Raw genomic sequence first — 17247 nt, forward strand, 5'->3', positions numbered from 1 at the left:
GTGTTTAGGCCATATTAACTTTTACTACTATTCCACGCAAGTCGTTACAAGGGCCCAGCACGGTAAATTTGGCGGAGTTCAAACCTTCAGACTAAGGCACCAATCGTAGTCTACGATCTCGATCGAGCAATTGAGACCCGAGCGCTCGCACCTTTTGGCTCATCCGTGTACCACGCTTGCTATTGTTGGAGTTCGATCAAGGTTGATGAGATAGCCGCTTCAGTTCCGACCGAATATCTGCCCGTTCTCGCGAGTTAGACTTTAATAGCTGCGCCTCATCGTCTGGAAAGCGGGAAACCTGCTTCCGGACTCCTTCAAATGGTCGATTTGGCGGTTGGGTGATTGACAGCTGAACTCTGACGGAGCTGATTGACGTCGCAATTGTTTGAAACCTTTTGCAGCAGTGGGTTCGCGATTCCGTTTCCAAGACTCGGTCAGTTCGATCCTTGAACGGCCCAAACCTTCTCAATCTCAGCTGGGCTCTCTCCAGTCAAGGTAGTTATCTAGATGTAGCATGTTGTTGTCAGTCATGTCAACAGCAACTAGAAACGCGATTGGATCTTTTTTTGGCGGAGAATCAATCAAGGAAGTTCTCGAGACTGGAATAGCCGCAAGTGAAATCTGACTGTAGCAACCAATTGCATTTCCACTCTTCCGTAAATATCCATTTTCCATGGAATGTGACGTTCTGAAGTTTGTGTAACTTCCGCTTGAAACCCTTCTTTGCCTCTTTTCCGTGATCATTGGACTATCCAGCATCAAGAAACTTTGGCAAGAGCTGCTGCTAAATTCGTATAGAAAGGACCGAATCCGGTAACGTCTTGTTCATGAACAGTCCTGAATCTATTAGGAATCATCGTTCTTTTCACTCAACTGCGGATGTCAATCCATAATCAACAACATCAAAGTCAAGTTATTAGTATGGATACAATGCAAGACCAGATACAACCTATCGCCATAGTTGGCTTGAACCTCAAGTTCCCTGGAGACGCTACTTCGGCGGAATCCTTCTGGCACATGCTTGAGAATGCAAGGAACGCATCAAGCAAGGTGCCCTCAACCCGCTTCAACGTCGATGCATTCTATCATCCAGACCCTAACCGTCTCGACAGTGTGAGTTATTGCCTTTGATTCAACGTACGTGGCCAACATCTGATTGCTCTGGAAACCAGATGCGTGTTCAAAACGCCCACTTCATGAAAGAAGATCCGCGGGCCTTTGATGCTGCCTTTTTCAACATGTCGCCAGCAGAAGCATCCATCTTAGATCCCCAACAGCGCGGGCTCCTCGAGGGCACATATCACACCTTTGAAAACGGTATGAGCCGATAGATGGATGTTCTTGATCAAGGCATGAATCACTAATCGAGAATTTATGGAATCATACAGCTGGCTTAGCAATGGAGAGAGTTGCTGGTTCCCGCACCTCAGTTTTCTGCGCCTCTTTCGGCCGCGATAGTGATGCCATAGTGGCCCGAGATCCAGAGTTCCAATCCCGGTACCAAGCAACGTCTTCAGGGTCGTCTATGTTGTCAAACCGCATCAGTCATTTCTTTGACCTCCGAGGTCCATCTTTGACGGTTGACACCGCATGCTCCAGCGGACTGTACGCCCTTCACCTAGCGTGTCAGAGCATACTCAACGGGGAGTCCGACATGAGCCTAGTCTGTGGCTCCAATACCTATCTCACTCCCGAGTGCATGAGTTTCCCCTTGAGCAACGCCGGCTTTCTATCTCCGGATGGCCGATCCTATAGCTTTGACCACAAAGCCAACGGTTACGCTCGTGGAGAGGGATACGCATTCGTTCTTCTCAAGCCGTTGTCCAAAGCTCTGGCGGACGGAGACATTATTCGATCAGTGATCCGTGCCACAGGCGCAAATCAAGACGGGCGGACGCCGAGTATCACCCAGCCCAGTGCTGCCGCTCAGGTTGAGCTCATTCGGAGAACTTATGCTTCTGGAGGACTGGACCTTTCCGAGACCGAGTACGTGGAAGCTCACGGAACCGGCACACCAGTCGGTGATCCAATCGAGGTTTCCGCGATTGGAGAGGTTTTCAGACCTCATAGATCTAGCCCGCTCTGGATTGGGTCTGTGAAGAGCAATATTGGCCATCTCGAGGGTGCTAGTGGCCTGGCGGGTTTGCTCAAGACAGTCTTCTCGCTCGAGAGAGCCATTATACCTCCCATCGCGGACTTTGAAAAGGTGAACCCAGCAATCGACGTCAATGCGCTAGGCGTTCAGTTTCCAACGCGCTCTACGGCTTGGCCTGCCACTCCTTCTGGGATCCGCCGGGCTTCAGTCAGCTCGTTCGGATATGGCGGATCTAATGCACATGTCGTATTGGATGATGCATACAACTATCTTCGGATTCGAGGCCTTACTGGAAACCACCTATCCGTGGCCAAGTCGAATGACTCTTACAAGCCATGTGTTGCGAACAGCAGCACCTCAGTTGGACCAGTCGAAGATCAAGCCCCAGACGCCGGCATCTCTGATTCCGTTTCAGATGTTTCTGATGATAGTGGCGTCATCATTGGCTCTGAAGACGATGCTGAACATAGCTCCATCTCGCTTCTCACATTCTCAGCCGCCGATGAGGATGGTCCACGAAGACAGGCCTTGGCGTTGCAAGAACACGTCGCTACCCAGCAAATTTCGCGAAAGAGAGCACAGAGAGTTTTCCTTGCCGACCTAGCCTACACACTCTCTCAGAGGAGCATCCTCAACTGGCGAGCATTTGCAGTGGTCAAGTCGGAAGCGAACATCGGCAACAATCTCACAGAGATCCTCTCTCCCGTTACGTCGGTCTTGTCATCGAAGAGGCCAGAGCTCAACTTCGTCTTCACAGGCCAAGGAGCTCAGTACCCGCGGATGGGTCTCAAGCTGATGCGCTACGAAGTATTCCGGCAGAGTCTGATGGACTGCGACGAGTATCTGCGGTCTCTTGGTTGCGAATGGTCCGTCCTCACGGAGCTTCGGAAGGCCCCGGGGTCGTCCAGAATTCAAAAGCCTGAAATTTCACAGCCCCTTTGTACCGCTCTACAGATTGCCACTGTCGACCTTCTCCGAAACTGGGATATCATACCACAATCCGTATGCGGCCACTCATCGGGTGAAATCGCGGCAGCATATTGTGCTGGAGCCCTTGGTCGCCAGTCTAGCTGGAAGATTGCATACTTTCGAGGCGTCTTGGCAGGTCGATTGGCATCTGATGCGTCTCGGAGCAAGACGACGATGATGTCTGTTGGCCTCGGCGAGGCAGCCGTACGCCCCTATCTTTCAAACAGGCTCTCGATAGCTTGTATCAATAGTCCAGCCAATGTGACGATTTCAGGGCCGACTAAAGAGATCCAGCTCCTGTTTGAGAGACTGGAGAAGGAAGAGATCTTCGTCAAAAGACTTCCTGTTGATGTTGGATATCACTCTCCGGCCATGGAAGTTGTCGCAGCCGAGTATCAAGATCGAATCCGTGATATTGGCGCACCTACTGGCTCAGCCGCCGAGAGGTTACGCAAGGAGTCTCTCGTATCCTTCTACTCCTCAACCGAGGGAAACCTCACATCTTTTGAGGCTGTGACGAACCCTTCGTATTGGGTAAAGAACCTTGTCTCTCCAGTTCTCTTCTCAGGTGCTCTCGAAGCCATGACCGGATCGAAACATGGAGGGCAACACTTCCTCGTAGAAATCGGTCCGCAGTCAGCTCTCAGACGACCTGTGCAAGATACCTTGACTTCTCACCTCGGCAATAAGGCTGCTAAGAAATGGCAGTACGTCAGCGTATTGAAGCCCAACGTCGATGATGATCGATCATTGATGGAGGCTCTCGGCAGTCTCTGGGCAGCAGGCATCCCGATTTCTTTGTCCAAGCCAAACCAGGAGTCGACTCAAATATCGCGGAAACCGAAGATTCTGGTGGACCTTCCTTCATACCCCTTCAGTCGGTCTCGGGAGTTCTGGGAGGAGAGCAGGCTGAGTCGCAACTACGCAAAGCGTCCGTGCCGTAGGCATGCTCTTCTAGGCATCAGAGACCGTGACTGGAATCCCGAAGAGGGAAGTTGGAGGCACTTGATCCGATCCCAAGAGAACCCTTGGATCCTGGATCATGCCTTGAACGGCTCACCGCTGTATCCCGGCTCGGGTATGCTTGTCATGGCCATCGAAGCCGCCCGTCAACTTGCCACACCAGTTGAAAATCGCATCCGCGGCTATCAGCTAGACAACGTACGCTTTTTGAGAGCCATTGATGTAGACGACTCAGAGCGCGGCACAGAAGCAAAGATTGTGATGCGGCGTCGTCGACAGGCCACCAACACAAGCGGACAACAGCTCTGTTACGACTGGCGGGTTTTTGGGACCAATGGCGACGACTGGAACGAATGCGCTTATGGAAGCATCAAAGTCGAACTTCAACCGGAGCAAGCCTTGGGATCCGAACAGGCCGCCGCTTCTGAGGCACGTCGGTCCCGCTTCGAGACGTCTATCAAAGAGCAACTTCAGGCAGACGTCGACAAATGCCGTCTGGTCGTGCACCCCAGCCAATTGTACAAGAACATGTCCCAGCGATCAGGCTTCGATTACGGACCGTACTTCCAGTTGCTGACGAACATTTCTTACGATAGGGAAGGTCATGCTACAGCCATGCTGTCAGCGAGAGATTACACTTCAAGCATGCCGTACGCTGGAGAAGACCCGTGCGTGGTTCATCCGAGCACGTTGGACGCAGTTTGTCACCTTCAGATGGTCGCCCTATCTCAAGGTGGATGGAACGCCGTCCCTACGATGATGTTCTCGCACCTGCGAAAGTTATGGGTGTCGCAAAAACTGTTCGTGGCGCCTGGGAACCCCCAGCTGCGAGTTGCAACTCGAGAGACTATGCGCGCTTTCCGAGAAGCTGAGTGCAGGACACTGGTCACCTTTGCCGATTCCAATGAGCCCGTTCTCGTCCTGGATGGTCAGCGGGGTACAGCCATCACAAGTCTCAAGTCAGCCGACACAGCTGCTACTTCACAAGGCGATTCGGGCCAGAAGTTCTATAGTCTCGATTACAAACCCGACCTGTCTCTCCTGACTGTAGATGCCAAGAGTCGCTACTTCGCGGCTGCGTTCAAAGAGGATACTCGATGCCGCGCTCCTCCGAGAGAGCTCATCGATCGTGCCGATGCTATTGCTCTGCACTTCATCGAGGCGGCTCTGGAGCAAATTGACAAGGATGATAAGCCGCTGCAATTCGATAATCACCTGGCTCGGTATGTCAAGTGGATGCGTCGCGTGCACCTGAATCGGGATACATGGACGCTAGAGTCCCGGGGCCTAATTCACCTGCGTATCGAGGAGATCTTGAATGAAGCCGAAGGCGAGCCTACGCAGAGACTTACCAAGAAGGTTGGCGAGAATCTGCACAGCATCCTCAAAGGAGAAGTAAACGCGCTCCAGGTCATATTCGAGGGCAATTTGGCCAACGAATTTTATCACTCTGACATCTTTGCAACGAATAATAGCAAGATGGGAGCGTACATCAACGTCCTAGCCCACGCGAATCCAAAACTTCGTTTGTTGGAAGTCGGAGCTGGAACCGGGAGCTCGACCGGCCGGATTCTCCCTTACCTGGCTGCGCAAGGGGTTGAAGGTGGTCCTCCAGAGGCTGTACGCTTCGGTGAATACTGCTACACGGACATCTCGGCTGGTTTCTTCGAAAAGGCGCGCGAGCGTTTCTCTTACGCGGCAAGCCACATGACGTTCAAGAAGTTGGATCTGGAGAAGCATCCCAACGTACAAGGGTTCGCCGAAGGGACCTATGATGTCGTCGTTGCAGGCAATGTGTTGCATGCCACAAGCGACTTGATACAGACACTTCGGTATGTCAGAGGTCTTCTACGGCCTGGCGGTGTGCTTGTACTGGGCGAAACAGTCAACCTGGACAACGTCCGTGATGGCCTCATTTTTGGCCTGTTGCCTGGCTGGTGGCTACGTGAGGGACAGTGGTGGTCTACCAATAAAGAGTACCAAGACCAAGGCCCCCTTCTGACGGAAGAGCAATGGACCACGGTCCTCAAGGAGGCTGGTTTCCCGGGAATCCAAATGGCTTTCCGCGACCATGAACAAAAGCCACATCACCGAGTCTCTATCATCATAACTACCCGCCCGGAGAATGAGAGCCTCTTAAGCCAACCGTCCAGAGTCGAGTCACCCTATAGGATCATCATGGACCCTATCTCAGCGATCCAAACCTCTGTGGCCGAGTCGCTCCGAAGCCACCTTGTCTCAGGCTCTCAGCCTGGGGGGGCAGACATATCCAGCATAGTGGACATTTCATCAGGAGATACCAAATTGAACGGAGATGACGCAGTCATCAGCTTGTTAGAGCTCGATGCTTCAGTATTATCATCCGTCGCCGCGAAGGAGTTCGAAGCCATCAAGAAGATTTCCCTTGATACCAGGTTCACGCTTTGGGTAACTTATGGAGGAGCTCCAAAGGCCACCAATCCCGCAGCCGAGGTCGCCATCGGATTCGGTCGGAGTGTCTGTTCAGAGAGAGGAGACCAAGGCTTCGTGACTTTGAACTTGTCCTACCGGCCTGAGACCCCTACGGCTGTCACTAGCGCCGTCGACAGTATCGTGCGTGTTGTTGAGAGATTGCACAACGTTTCTTGCCCTGGTACCGACAACGAGTCCGAGTTCTCGGTAGACAATGGCTTGATCTGCATTCCTCGCCTTATGCCTACACCTCATATGGATCAAGCGCTTTCCATCAAGCAAAGTGGCGACAGGCTCAAGTCGTTCACGTTCAACAGGGATGGTCCGAAGCCGCACATCAGTATCACTATTGAAACCCCTGGGCTTCTTGATACCATCTTCTACGCAGAGAACGCCGAGGCGGACAAGGAGCTCCAGGCGGGTGACATTGAGATCGAAGTCAAGGCAACCAGCATGAACTTCAAGGATGTCATGATTGCTCTGGGGCAGATTCCTGGGCGAAGCTTTGGATTTGACGGCGCTGGCGTTGTTTCTAGAGTCTCGCAGGAGAGTAATCTTTGCCCAGGCGACTCGGTGTTGTTCTGCAGCTCTACCGGAGGAGGCTTCGGAACATTTGTGCGCTGTCCTGAACTGCAAACAGAGAAGCTCCCTACAGGCATGTCTTTCCAAGTAGCTGCCGCGATTCCGGCTGTGTGGTCTACAGTAGTGTACTCTCTCGACCACATTGCACGTCTCAGCCGTGGTGAGACTGTTCTTATCCACGCAGCCGCTGGAGGTGTCGGACAGGCAGCTGTGCAACTTGCTCAGTTGCGGGGTGCCAAAGTCTTTGCGACCGTGGGAAGTCAGACAAAGCGTGAGCTTGTCAAGCAGCTCTTTGGACTCTCGGACGACCAAATCTTTAACAGCCGTGATGAAACTTTTGCCCAAGATGTGCTTCACGCCACGGAAGGCCGAGGCGTGGATGTGGTTCTCAACTCACTAGGCGGCGAGCTCCTTCGTCAGTCTTGGGAATGCATCGCACCCTTCGGTCGCTTCATCGACATTGGCAAAGCGGACATCATCGCTAACAATACTTTGCCGATGGGACCATTTAATCGAAATGTGACGTTCTCTGCGGTTGATCTAGTCGTAGTTCATGAAGAGGCAAAGCCTCTCATGAAGAAGATCCTGCAGGATGTCACAAGGCTGTTCGAGGAGAACCCTCACCTACACGAACCCAAGCCGCTTCACGTATTCTCACCTTCAAAGCTCGAGGATGCAATGCGCTTCCTCCAGGGCGGGAAGAATACAGGCAAAGTCATCATCGACTACGCTTCCGCGACCGACACAGTAGAGTACCGACCTTCGCAGCTTCAGCACGGGTACAACTTCGACGCGAATGCCACGTACGTTATCAGCGGCGGCCTGGGTGGACTTGGTCGTGAGATTGCTCGGTGGATGGTCTCGCGCGGGGCCCGGAACCTACTTCTCCTCTCCTCACGTGGTGTCGCAGGACGACCAGACGCTCTCAAGCTTATTCAAGAACTCGAAGCCACCGATGGAGTCACAGTGCTCGCGCCGACGTGTAACGTTGTCGACCGGGGAGCGGTCGAGGATACTCTCCTGAAGGCATCACGAGAGCTTCCACCGATCAAGGGCTGCATACAGGCCGCCATGGTACTCCGCGATGACATGCTTGCCAAAATGTCTCATTCAATGTTCCATGAGACTCTCGGTCCTAAGCGAGCTGGATCATGGAATCTGCACCAGCTCCTGCCCGACGACATGGACTTTTTTGTCTTGCTCTCGTCATTCTGTGGCATCATGGGCAATCGTGGACAGAGCAACTATGCAGCTGGAAACGCATTCGAGGATGCTCTCGCGCGTCATCGAGTGGCACAAGGCCTCAAGGGCGTCTCGGTCGACTTGGTGCTCGTCGCTGAGGCCGGTTGGGCCAATGTCAACTATGAGTCCGTGACGCAGAGCCTCCGCGCCGGTCATGACAATCTCACACAGGCACAGCTGATGGAGTTGCTTGATTTGCTCTGCGACCCAAGCTACGACTGCGCAAAGCCTGGCGCAGCTCAGGTCGTCAACATGGTGGACAGCGCGGCGGACCTGGCGCGCATGACACAACAAGGGCTCTTGGATTGGATGCAGAAGCCCATGTTCAGCAATCTTCTCCGTATGGGCGAGACCGAGGCTAGCGGCAATGGCCGTGGGGCTGGTGGAGGCAATGGTGATGGAAGCGACGACGTCAACCGGCTGGCTTTGGTGAAAGCGGCGCCTGACTTGTCGACTGCCAGCGAGATCGTAACCCAGGGTCTCGTACAAAAGCTGGCCAAATCGCTGTCTGTGCCGATTGAGACGCTTGATGTCGGGAAACCGGCGTACGTTGTTGGTGTTGATTCCTTGATTGCGGTTGAGGTTCGGTATTGGTTCATGAAACAGCTCCTTGTTGAGGTGCCTGTATTCGAGATTCTCAAGAACCAGAGTATCACGGATCTGTGTCAGCAGGTGGCTTCCAAGGTTCTGCAAAGCAGCTCGAAGTAGACTTGCGTATTACAAGATAGCTAAACGGGGATGAGCGTAATGAATGTCGAATCATATCAATCTGACCTGTACTTATCTCAACCGATCAAAATCCCCTTTCTCAGTGAACGTCGAAAAGGACATCATGACAATTTGTAGCTCTGAATCGCAACGTTGGCCGCTCACAGCCACTTGCCCATGATCCCGGATATAGGGCCAATCCTGGGAACCTCCCATTCTCAATGAGGATTGGTCAAAGACGGCACAGTAAGACGACGAGACGACCTTCCTAATTAGGTACTCGGGACCGCTGGAACACTCATGGTCCTACTACGCCGCGAAGCATCACCAGTCGCCTCATAAAGGCCAGGTTTGATCTCATATCGCGACTGAGTCTTGAGATACCAATTGACTAAAGCTCAATCGAAACTTATGATAGAACTCAATTGACACAGCCAATATGACACGGCGTCTCATCGAACGACCAGCCCAGATCTACTCTGCGTCTCTGGGTGGCTCATTCAGGCCAATCTACACCGGCACGGACACCGAACTGCCCGTTAGCATCTCCAAGAAAACAACTCTCACCATCATCACCACCTCCCTTCTCATCCCCGGCGACGGCGAACCCACCAAAGATGCCGCCCTCGTCATATCATCAAAGCTCATCGCCTGGGTCGGCCCGCAGTCGGCAATCCCTAAAGAGTACACCGACTCTCCTCACAAGTCCTACTCCACCCCATACCTGATGCCCGGTCTCTGGGACTGTCACGCTCACTTTGGGGGAGAGTCTCCCGACGCAGGATCCAGTGGCGATCCCTACCAGGTCTTTATCACAGAGCACCCCGCCGCATCCGGCGCCCGTCTCACGCGCATGTGCTGGCTGGCTCTGCAGAGAGGATACACGTCCCTCCGCGATGTGGCTGGCATGGGCTGCGAGATCTCCCGCGCCATCGAAGATGGATCCATTGTGGGACCCAACGTCTACAGCTCCGGCGCGTGTATCAGCCAGCTGGCTGGCCACGGTGACATCTTCTCTCTCCCAGCTGGAGATGTGCTGTTGAACTTGGGCGTGTCGCAAGTCACTGCAGGGCACTTTGGCACTGCAACGAGCATGATCGTGGACGGCGTTGATGAGTGTCGCCGCGCCGTCCGATTGCAGATTCGGCGAGGGGCAAAGTGCATCAAGGTCATGGCCTCTGGCGGCGTGATGTCTCGTGACGATAATCCGCTCTACGCGCAGTTTAGTCCTGCGGAACTCGAGACGATCGTGGAAGAGGCAAACAGACAAAATCGCGTGGTCGCGGCGCATGTCCATGGCAAGCCCGGCATCATGGCCGCCATCAAGGCTGGCGTCACGACGTTGGAGCATGTCTCGTTTGCCGACCGCGAGTGCATCGATCTCATCAAGGAGAAGGGCATCATCTACATTGCCACACGTCTCGTCATGGACTTGCTGCTCGGCACCGGAGGGAAGGGGATCCCTCCTACAGCTTGGGAGAAGGTGAAGCTGTGTGCCACGAATCACTTGGCGGCATACAAGATGGCCATCGAGGCTGGTATTCCGATTGCCCTAGGTACAGACACGGGACCCGGGTTCAACATGGCAATGGAGTTGGAGGCGGCTGTGAAGGCAGGAATGAGCAATCTGGAGGCTATCAAAGCGGCGACCGCGAATGGGCCGCTCAGCGTGGGTGGACAAGCGCCCAAGACAGGACAGCTCAAGGCTGGATATGAGGCAGATGTTCTTGGTCTGTTGGAGAACCCGTTGGAAGACGTCAGGGTGCTGCAAAAGATTGAGAATGTCGCATGGGTCTGGAAAGGAGGTTCTCTCTTCAAGGGGCCCGGTGTTGGACCCTGGGGTGAGGATCCTAGTTCCTTTGACGAGTGGTCTGCGGCCACATACATTCGTTCATAGTGCCCCGATAATGCCTTCTTTGGCCTTTTTCTAATCTCCATTCTGTTTTGCTTCTTCATTAAGCTGGCAAAGCTTTAGTTGTGTGTGCTAATGCGTATATTGATGATATCAAAATCTCCTAGAAAAGACGCGATTCTTTGGTCGTGTTAACCGTCGGTTTCCTTAAAGCCCGTTGTAGTCCGAACCCATGGAAGAACGCTTTAGGTTTTCCGCAACTTGATCCGAGTTGTTGAGTTGTGATATGGTCTTTGACCTTTCCAGCATGTAGCCCAGGTAGCTTACAAGCCGAGCCTAAGGCCCTGATAATGACGGATTTCCATGTTTGAAGATCCCAAAATCTTTGACATCGAGACAAAGACATCACCTGCTCCAGCTTCGTCGTCCATCTATCGCCGGGCCTCTGTTTGAAGCCACGATCCAACTCGATATCTCTCCAAGGGGGTGCCCGAAGTCATATTTAAAAAGGCCTCGTCATTGCTCCATCTAGATGATAGCGCCGTCTTCCTCATCTCAGCCTCATCCAAATTATTATCATTCTCACTCCCACCAATGAATTGTTCATCTGAAATACAAAGCACCGCATCCAGCATGTCCCCGAGACCAGAAGATACGCTCGGTAATCTCGACCTCTATCCCGCGAGCTACTTCGTGCCCATCCGCCACGGCGGCCAACGCCCGGTCAAAGTCGCAGGCTACACCCTCAGAGCGCTCGCCGAAACCTGCCGCAGCGAAGAGAGATACAATGCCGCCCGTGAATCTCTCATGAGCATCGTCCACATTTTCCACGAAGAGATTGAGTTGCTCCGAATTGGCGGGTCGCCTGCTACTAAGCCAGCTGAGCAAGGCTATCTCAACGGCTGGGAAGATGCCTTGTCAACCGTCATCGGCGTTCTAGACTATTGCATCGTCAAGCCGGTGTCTCAGTCTTCCCCTAACGCTCGCCCCGAGACGCCGCAACAGCTTGATCGCCCTTTGCATTCTCTCAGGGTGAAGAAGTTGGCAGAGATGTACGCATGCCGTCCGCTTCTGAGTCTGGAAAGCCTAGAACAGGCTCCCGATGATGTCAAAGGCAAGAGACCGGTGACACCTGATGGAACTGATATTCGCCAGGGAGAAAGTGCCGCCCGCTGGCTGGAGTTCATCGCCGGCGACGAGTATCGTCTCCCAAAGAAGCACTCATCTCTGGATATCCCCTGCACCGAAACTAACGGCTCGGGCGTCAGCACGCCCTCAACGACAAGCAGCGGCTCCTCGGCCCAGAACCTCCTCTCGTTCCCATCCAGCCAGGATACCGAGAGATTCGCCATGGCCGAAGAGAACCAACTGATCCCCGATGCTTCGGAACTCATCCGCGGCATCGACACCATCCAGATCCTGCTCCACTACGAGCGACAATGCCGCATCTCGGAGCGCAGAATCGCAGCGGAGCTCATCAAGTCGAGCGTCCTCCGCCGGGCCATCTTTCAAGACCGTATCGGTCGCGTGCCCACGTCCGAGGGTGCGAATGGCAGTCGCAAGAAAGGTGTTGAGGATAGCATCAACGATCCGTTCTTTGGTCAGACGATGTACGAGAAGGCTGTGGGACAGGTGAAGTCGCTTTTCCGACGTTGGGGTGGTACAGCCTGGCAAGATGATACAGAGACGGAGGCAGACACGGAGACTGATACCGATACTGACCTCAAGGCGGCAAGTACGCAAGCTGTTGAAGAGCGCGCTGGCTCGACTAGTGAGAGTCTCGTGGGAGAGTACGGCTATGTCGAGTCCAGCCTTGCATGCCTCAACCCGGATTCAGATCTCTCGTTTCCAATGGTGCCGGACCCTTCGTACCAGCTGGGATATCAGGGAACAGAAGCTTGTGTGCCACATGTACAAGCCCCCATTTACCAAAGCTTGTTCATGAGATCGCCGTACTTGACGCCAAAGTCTGGAAGCTCATGTGATACATCTAACCTTCTCTCATCATCCGAATCCCGCCCGCTGCCTAGTCAATCCTATCTCATGGTAGAAGCAAACAGCCCCAAGGACGCCTGGGATCTCCTCTCATCCTCACAAGACTCGCTGGCGAACATTGAGCAGTTACCCGCTTCCAGGGAACGAGAACAGCTCAGGCTCAGAAAGTCACCATTTCTTGAATATTATGGCTCACACTACCCAAAGAAAGATCTCGGAGAAGCCAGTCATAGGGCACCACTCGCGGCCTCGCGGTCTCAAGGAACGTCAGCAGAGCCAGATTGTCCTGCAAGTTCCACACTTCCTCAACCTCCTTCCGAACCCTGGACTGTCGTGTGTCAATGTAAGGGATGTCAGGAACGGGCTTCTCGCGATCAGGTTTGAACGATGGTCATGCTGATTTTGGGGGGTATCAAATTTCGTATGTATTTGGGCTAGGTTGTTGGGTGGTACTTTGGTTAGACTTGTGAGATTGTTAGTTGGATGGTTTTTCCAGGAATGCAGTAGACTGGTTTACTCACGAAGCATGGCCATGACTGCTCCTTGTGAAACCTTCCCTACTGTTGCCCGTGAAGTGCCCCGCAACGCCATTCCGGGCTTTCGCATCCCTCAACCTTGCTCCCGTATCTTCACCCAACGTCTATGCAATGGTCTCCGTCTCCATATCTCCCTCCTCGGGCTTCTCGGCAGTCTCCTCAACATCTGTAACAATCTAAGTCAGCTTTGGTCGCCACTTACTTCAAGCGTCTCATTCCGCCCCAAAGTCTTGTCCATAGTAGCACGAGGAGCACTCACCCTGCATGACAACCTCTCCCTCAGCCTCCATCTTCCTCCTCATCGCATGGGCAATCTTCTTCTCCATCTTCTTGGCCTTCTTCTTGCTCATGGGCGCGTTGGGACCGCTGGTGGCCATCAGACCGGGCCTCGCGCCGCGCATGGTGTCCGTCCTCGCAATCTTGTGCTTGTTCGCCTCGGACTTCTTACGGCGGGCAATCTTGGCGCCGAGGGCCTTGTTGGCCAGGCGGTTCTTGGAGGGACCGTTGGGGTTCTTGACTGACGGCATGGTGGCGGTGGTCTTTGGTGTCGTCGAAAGGGTTGGGCAATTCGACGTAGGGAGAGGGAGAGGAGAGACGGTGTCGAAGACGGAATGTCAAAACTGGGCAGCGGATGCAATACGATGGAGCGTCGCTCTGGGATTTTTTAAAGCGGGGCACGGGGCGGGATGCAGGGTCGGGGTCCAGGTCTGCCCCGCTAAGGTGAGGTCGCCCCTCGCCGACCCCACACGCCTCACCGAGGTCGGTGTACATCAAGGTAAAGCCAGACCTGGAGGGAGTAGGGTAGTAAGACACGGCTCTGTGGCAGTACTTGTATGCCGCTCGGTCTTTCGGCAAGAAAGCCAGAACATAATACATGATGCCCACAACGGGCTGTTGAGATATTACCGTATTTCTATGTGCCACATCTACTCGAACAACTGTATATCGTGATAGATCCGAGCAAATGAAATTTCAAGATGTCAAACTACAAATCGAGATTGTTGTCCTATTGAGACGCTTTCCTGCCCATGAAATGTGCTGCAACCTGGATCCAAACGCCGAACCTGAAATGCGATATGCCTTTCCCATCTATTCAATCAACGCCAATGTAGACTACTCTTTTACACTCATCACCGCGCTACTCTGTCACTGTTCTTTCCAATAGTGCTGGGGCTGCTAGGGCTTCCCTCGTCATCAACTTCGTCCTTCAGGCCTTTGCGGGCCTCGTCATCGTCGTCGTCGCTCATAAGGCCCTCGAGCTCGAATTCCTCGGCATCACGCACTTGACGGGTTTCACCGGGGCGACCGTTGGCCAGGGGCACGCCATTCGCCAGGTTGACCTTGCCTTCGGTGTTGGTGTTACGGTCGAACAGGTGAATGAGCATCATGGTGAAAAGGAAGAGAAGGAATGCGAAGGAGTAGAGGATAAGGATATACGACACGTGGTCGAGACCCGAGTTGGCGACAAGTTCCATCTGCTCCTCAGTGGCACCCATAAAGAGGAAGCCAGAGGCGTACAAAAGCTACAAGGCATTAGATAGTGCTCAAACAACGGCTTTTGGGTGATAAATGACTTACGAAGACAGGAATGAACTGCCAGCTGTTGGTTTGGCGTCCATCAGCAGAGACGCCAACGCCGTCCTTGACAACGAAGGCAACCTCAATAACACGGGTAATGCCGACACCCATCAAGGTCTTGCCAAACATGCTGTGGGTCATGGCGCTGATGGGAAGGTCCTGGGGATGAGCAGACATGGCCCATCCAGTGACACCAATGACGAAGCCGGGAATGAAGTTGCGCTTGGGGTTTCCGTCGCGGTCCCGGCTGAGCCAGATACCAACAAGACCAGCACACCACCAGATAATACCCATGGTTGTATGTTGCCAGTCGTTCCTGACCCACTCCGTGCCCCATCGATGCTCGGTGAAGGTGTTCACGCAGCCCCATGCCGCAATAACAATGCTGTCAAAAAATTCCTGGGATCGGCCACTGCGTCGCACCCACAGCTGTCCAACGAGGAGAAGCAGGGTCAAGATGATTCCGTAAGCAATGAAGGCGCTACCCATGATGAAATGCGCCAAACACTGGCCGAGATGGTCGCCCTGGCAGAAACCCAGCGAGGTAATGCCGCCAAACAAGAATTGTGTCCAAGCCAAGACTGGCGAGGCCTTGCCCAAGATGCTGTGGGCGGGCTTGATAAAGCGGCGGATACGACCGTTGATGCCCTTCTCGAGATGCAGCCTGAGGTAAATGCCCAAGCCGACCTGGGAGGCCATGATAATCATGAGCCAGTTGGCGAAGGAGGCATGGACGTTATGGGCAACGAACTGTCTTCCGCCATGCATGTGGCCGAGGAAATATCCGACAATGGCGAGGGCGGAGCCGAGGACTTGAGTCGGAACATGCCAGCGGTTCTTGGTCATCTAAAGAGAGGCAATCGTTAGCAACTCTTGGGAAGTTCAGAAACTTGTAGACCGGGTAGGATCGCCACTTACGCCCAAGACCATGCCGACGGGGAAGATGACCCCGAAGGCCAGCATCATGATGAAGATATGAATCCATAGTATTGTGTCCTGCAATTATCGTCAGTTAGCATTCCTGGCCTTTTTGTTTCTCGTGTTTCTCGGAGGTGTTTCATGAGGTCGGGCAGTTTTTCTCGAAGGCAGTCTGCGTGCGTGCAGTCTCTGGGTTCGGTGAAGTGGTGATGGTCGCTTACGATGGGTTCTTGCGAGACGGTCTCGCCCTCTTGGATGTGGCTGACGCCGTGTTCGTGACCGAGAGCCATGGGAAGCGATGTGAGGATGTATGCAGCAGCAGCGAGTGTCTTGAAGGAGGAGAAAGACTTGAGCGGCAACGAGGCCGTAAAAGAGTCAAGTCGCGCCATGACGGGCGTTTCGAAATAGCAGAAGCGTCCCCTGTGCTGCTGGGCCTTGGTGTGCTGGGCTTGTCGGGGCGCGCTGGAGCCAGACGTGTCACAGACTTGAGCCTGGCTGAAGTGTTTGGAGCGGGGCGGGCTTGAGGATGTCGCAATGCAATTGGCGAGGTTCGGACGAAGCGTCGAGGATGGTGAGGTAAGGTAAGGTAAGCAACAATAGGGACCGGACGAGACGAGACGGGTGGGCGGCAAGGTACGCTGTAGAGCAAGCGAATGTCTACAGGGGAGGTTGTAGCGTAGCGGTATTGGTGCAATGAGGCGCGTGGGGACGGTCGCGGGAAGGGGTCTGAGGGTTTCGATCGGTCGGTCGGTCGGTCAGGCCAAGGCTTGAAAGGTCGGTCGTTACCGTGGGTGAGGACAAGGTAAGGTTGGTGTGGGAGTGGAGGGAGGGAGAAGCTATCATGGGACGGCGACGGGACCCTTGGGTGCAGGCAGTCCTCCTCTCCTATGGTGGTTTTTTGTCGGACGGAGAGGATTTTGGGGGCGATATGTCGTGTAAATAGAGATATGTAGGATGCAAAAGAGAGAATGGCGAAAGAAGAATGAGGCTCACGGCTGGGTTGGGCATGAATGAAAAGGAGAGAGAAGCGCCAAATTGGAAAAGACCCGGTCGTCGTGTCCATTAGATTGTGGCTTCGCTGATGCACCGGACACTGAGAAACCCGACCTGGACGGCCTACCTATCCGTACATACCTCCACAGTACTCCGTAGGTAAGGTACGCATACGTATTTCGTACAAATACATGGAAGCGAGCCGGAGGCTTCGGTAACGCCCATATTGCAAGTGGGGTCGACCTCTAGAAGGTATCGTTACGCACATATTTGGCTGGGGTGTACTTCTCCGGGGAATCCGTTACCCAAACTGCCCGCCCGTTGTGATGGAAGTGGGAGGGACAACATTGACCAGGCCTGGGCAG

General features: G+C 53.8%; 5 protein-coding genes across 5 annotated transcripts; 3 read left to right on the forward strand and 2 right to left on the reverse strand.

Annotated features, from left to right (window-relative positions):
• Window positions 1-930: 930 nt before the first annotated feature.
• CABS01_00702 (KR domain-containing protein) lies at window positions 931-9010 on the forward strand (the record flags this gene model as incomplete). The annotated part of the gene is made up of 3 exons (XM_060534083.1): window positions 931-1113; window positions 1173-1317; window positions 1389-9010. The coding sequence occupies 3 exons, from the start codon at window positions 931-933 to the stop codon at window positions 9008-9010; spliced, it is 7950 nt and encodes a 2649-aa protein (XP_060401161.1).
• A 439-nt stretch (window positions 9011-9449) lies between these two features.
• CABS01_00703 (amidohydrolase) lies at window positions 9450-10907 on the forward strand (the record flags this gene model as incomplete). Its single annotated transcript, XM_060534084.1, has 1 exon — window positions 9450-10907. One exon carries the CDS (start codon window positions 9450-9452, stop codon window positions 10905-10907), a length of 1458 nt encoding a protein of 485 aa, XP_060401162.1.
• Window positions 10908-11495: 588 nt separating this feature from the next.
• On the forward strand, window positions 11496-13241 carry CABS01_00704 (uncharacterized protein; the record flags this gene model as incomplete). The annotated part of the gene is made up of 1 exon (XM_060534085.1): window positions 11496-13241. The coding sequence occupies one exon, from the start codon at window positions 11496-11498 to the stop codon at window positions 13239-13241; it is 1746 nt and encodes a 581-aa protein (XP_060401163.1).
• Window positions 13242-13497: 256 nt separating this feature from the next.
• Window positions 13498-13920, reverse strand: CABS01_00705 (uncharacterized protein; the record flags this gene model as incomplete). Its single annotated transcript, XM_060534086.1, has 2 exons — window positions 13498-13559; window positions 13653-13920. 2 exons carry the CDS (start codon window positions 13918-13920, stop codon window positions 13498-13500), a joined length of 330 nt encoding a protein of 109 aa, XP_060401164.1.
• A 603-nt stretch (window positions 13921-14523) lies between these two features.
• On the reverse strand, window positions 14524-16545 carry CABS01_00706 (uncharacterized protein; the record flags this gene model as incomplete). The annotated part of the gene is made up of 4 exons (XM_060534087.1): window positions 14524-14916; window positions 14972-15817; window positions 15890-15967; window positions 16111-16545. Coding segments are annotated over 4 exons (1752 nt in total), but the record flags the coding sequence as incomplete, so codon positions are not given.
• Window positions 16546-17247: the final 702 nt, after the last annotated feature.

The sequence above is a fragment of the Colletotrichum abscissum genome (genome assembly GCF_030869225.1).
Source record: "Colletotrichum abscissum strain IMI 504890 chromosome Unknown Scaffold_2.1, whole genome shotgun sequence".
Classification (NCBI taxonomy): Eukaryota; Fungi; Ascomycota; class Sordariomycetes; order Glomerellales; family Glomerellaceae; genus Colletotrichum; species Colletotrichum abscissum.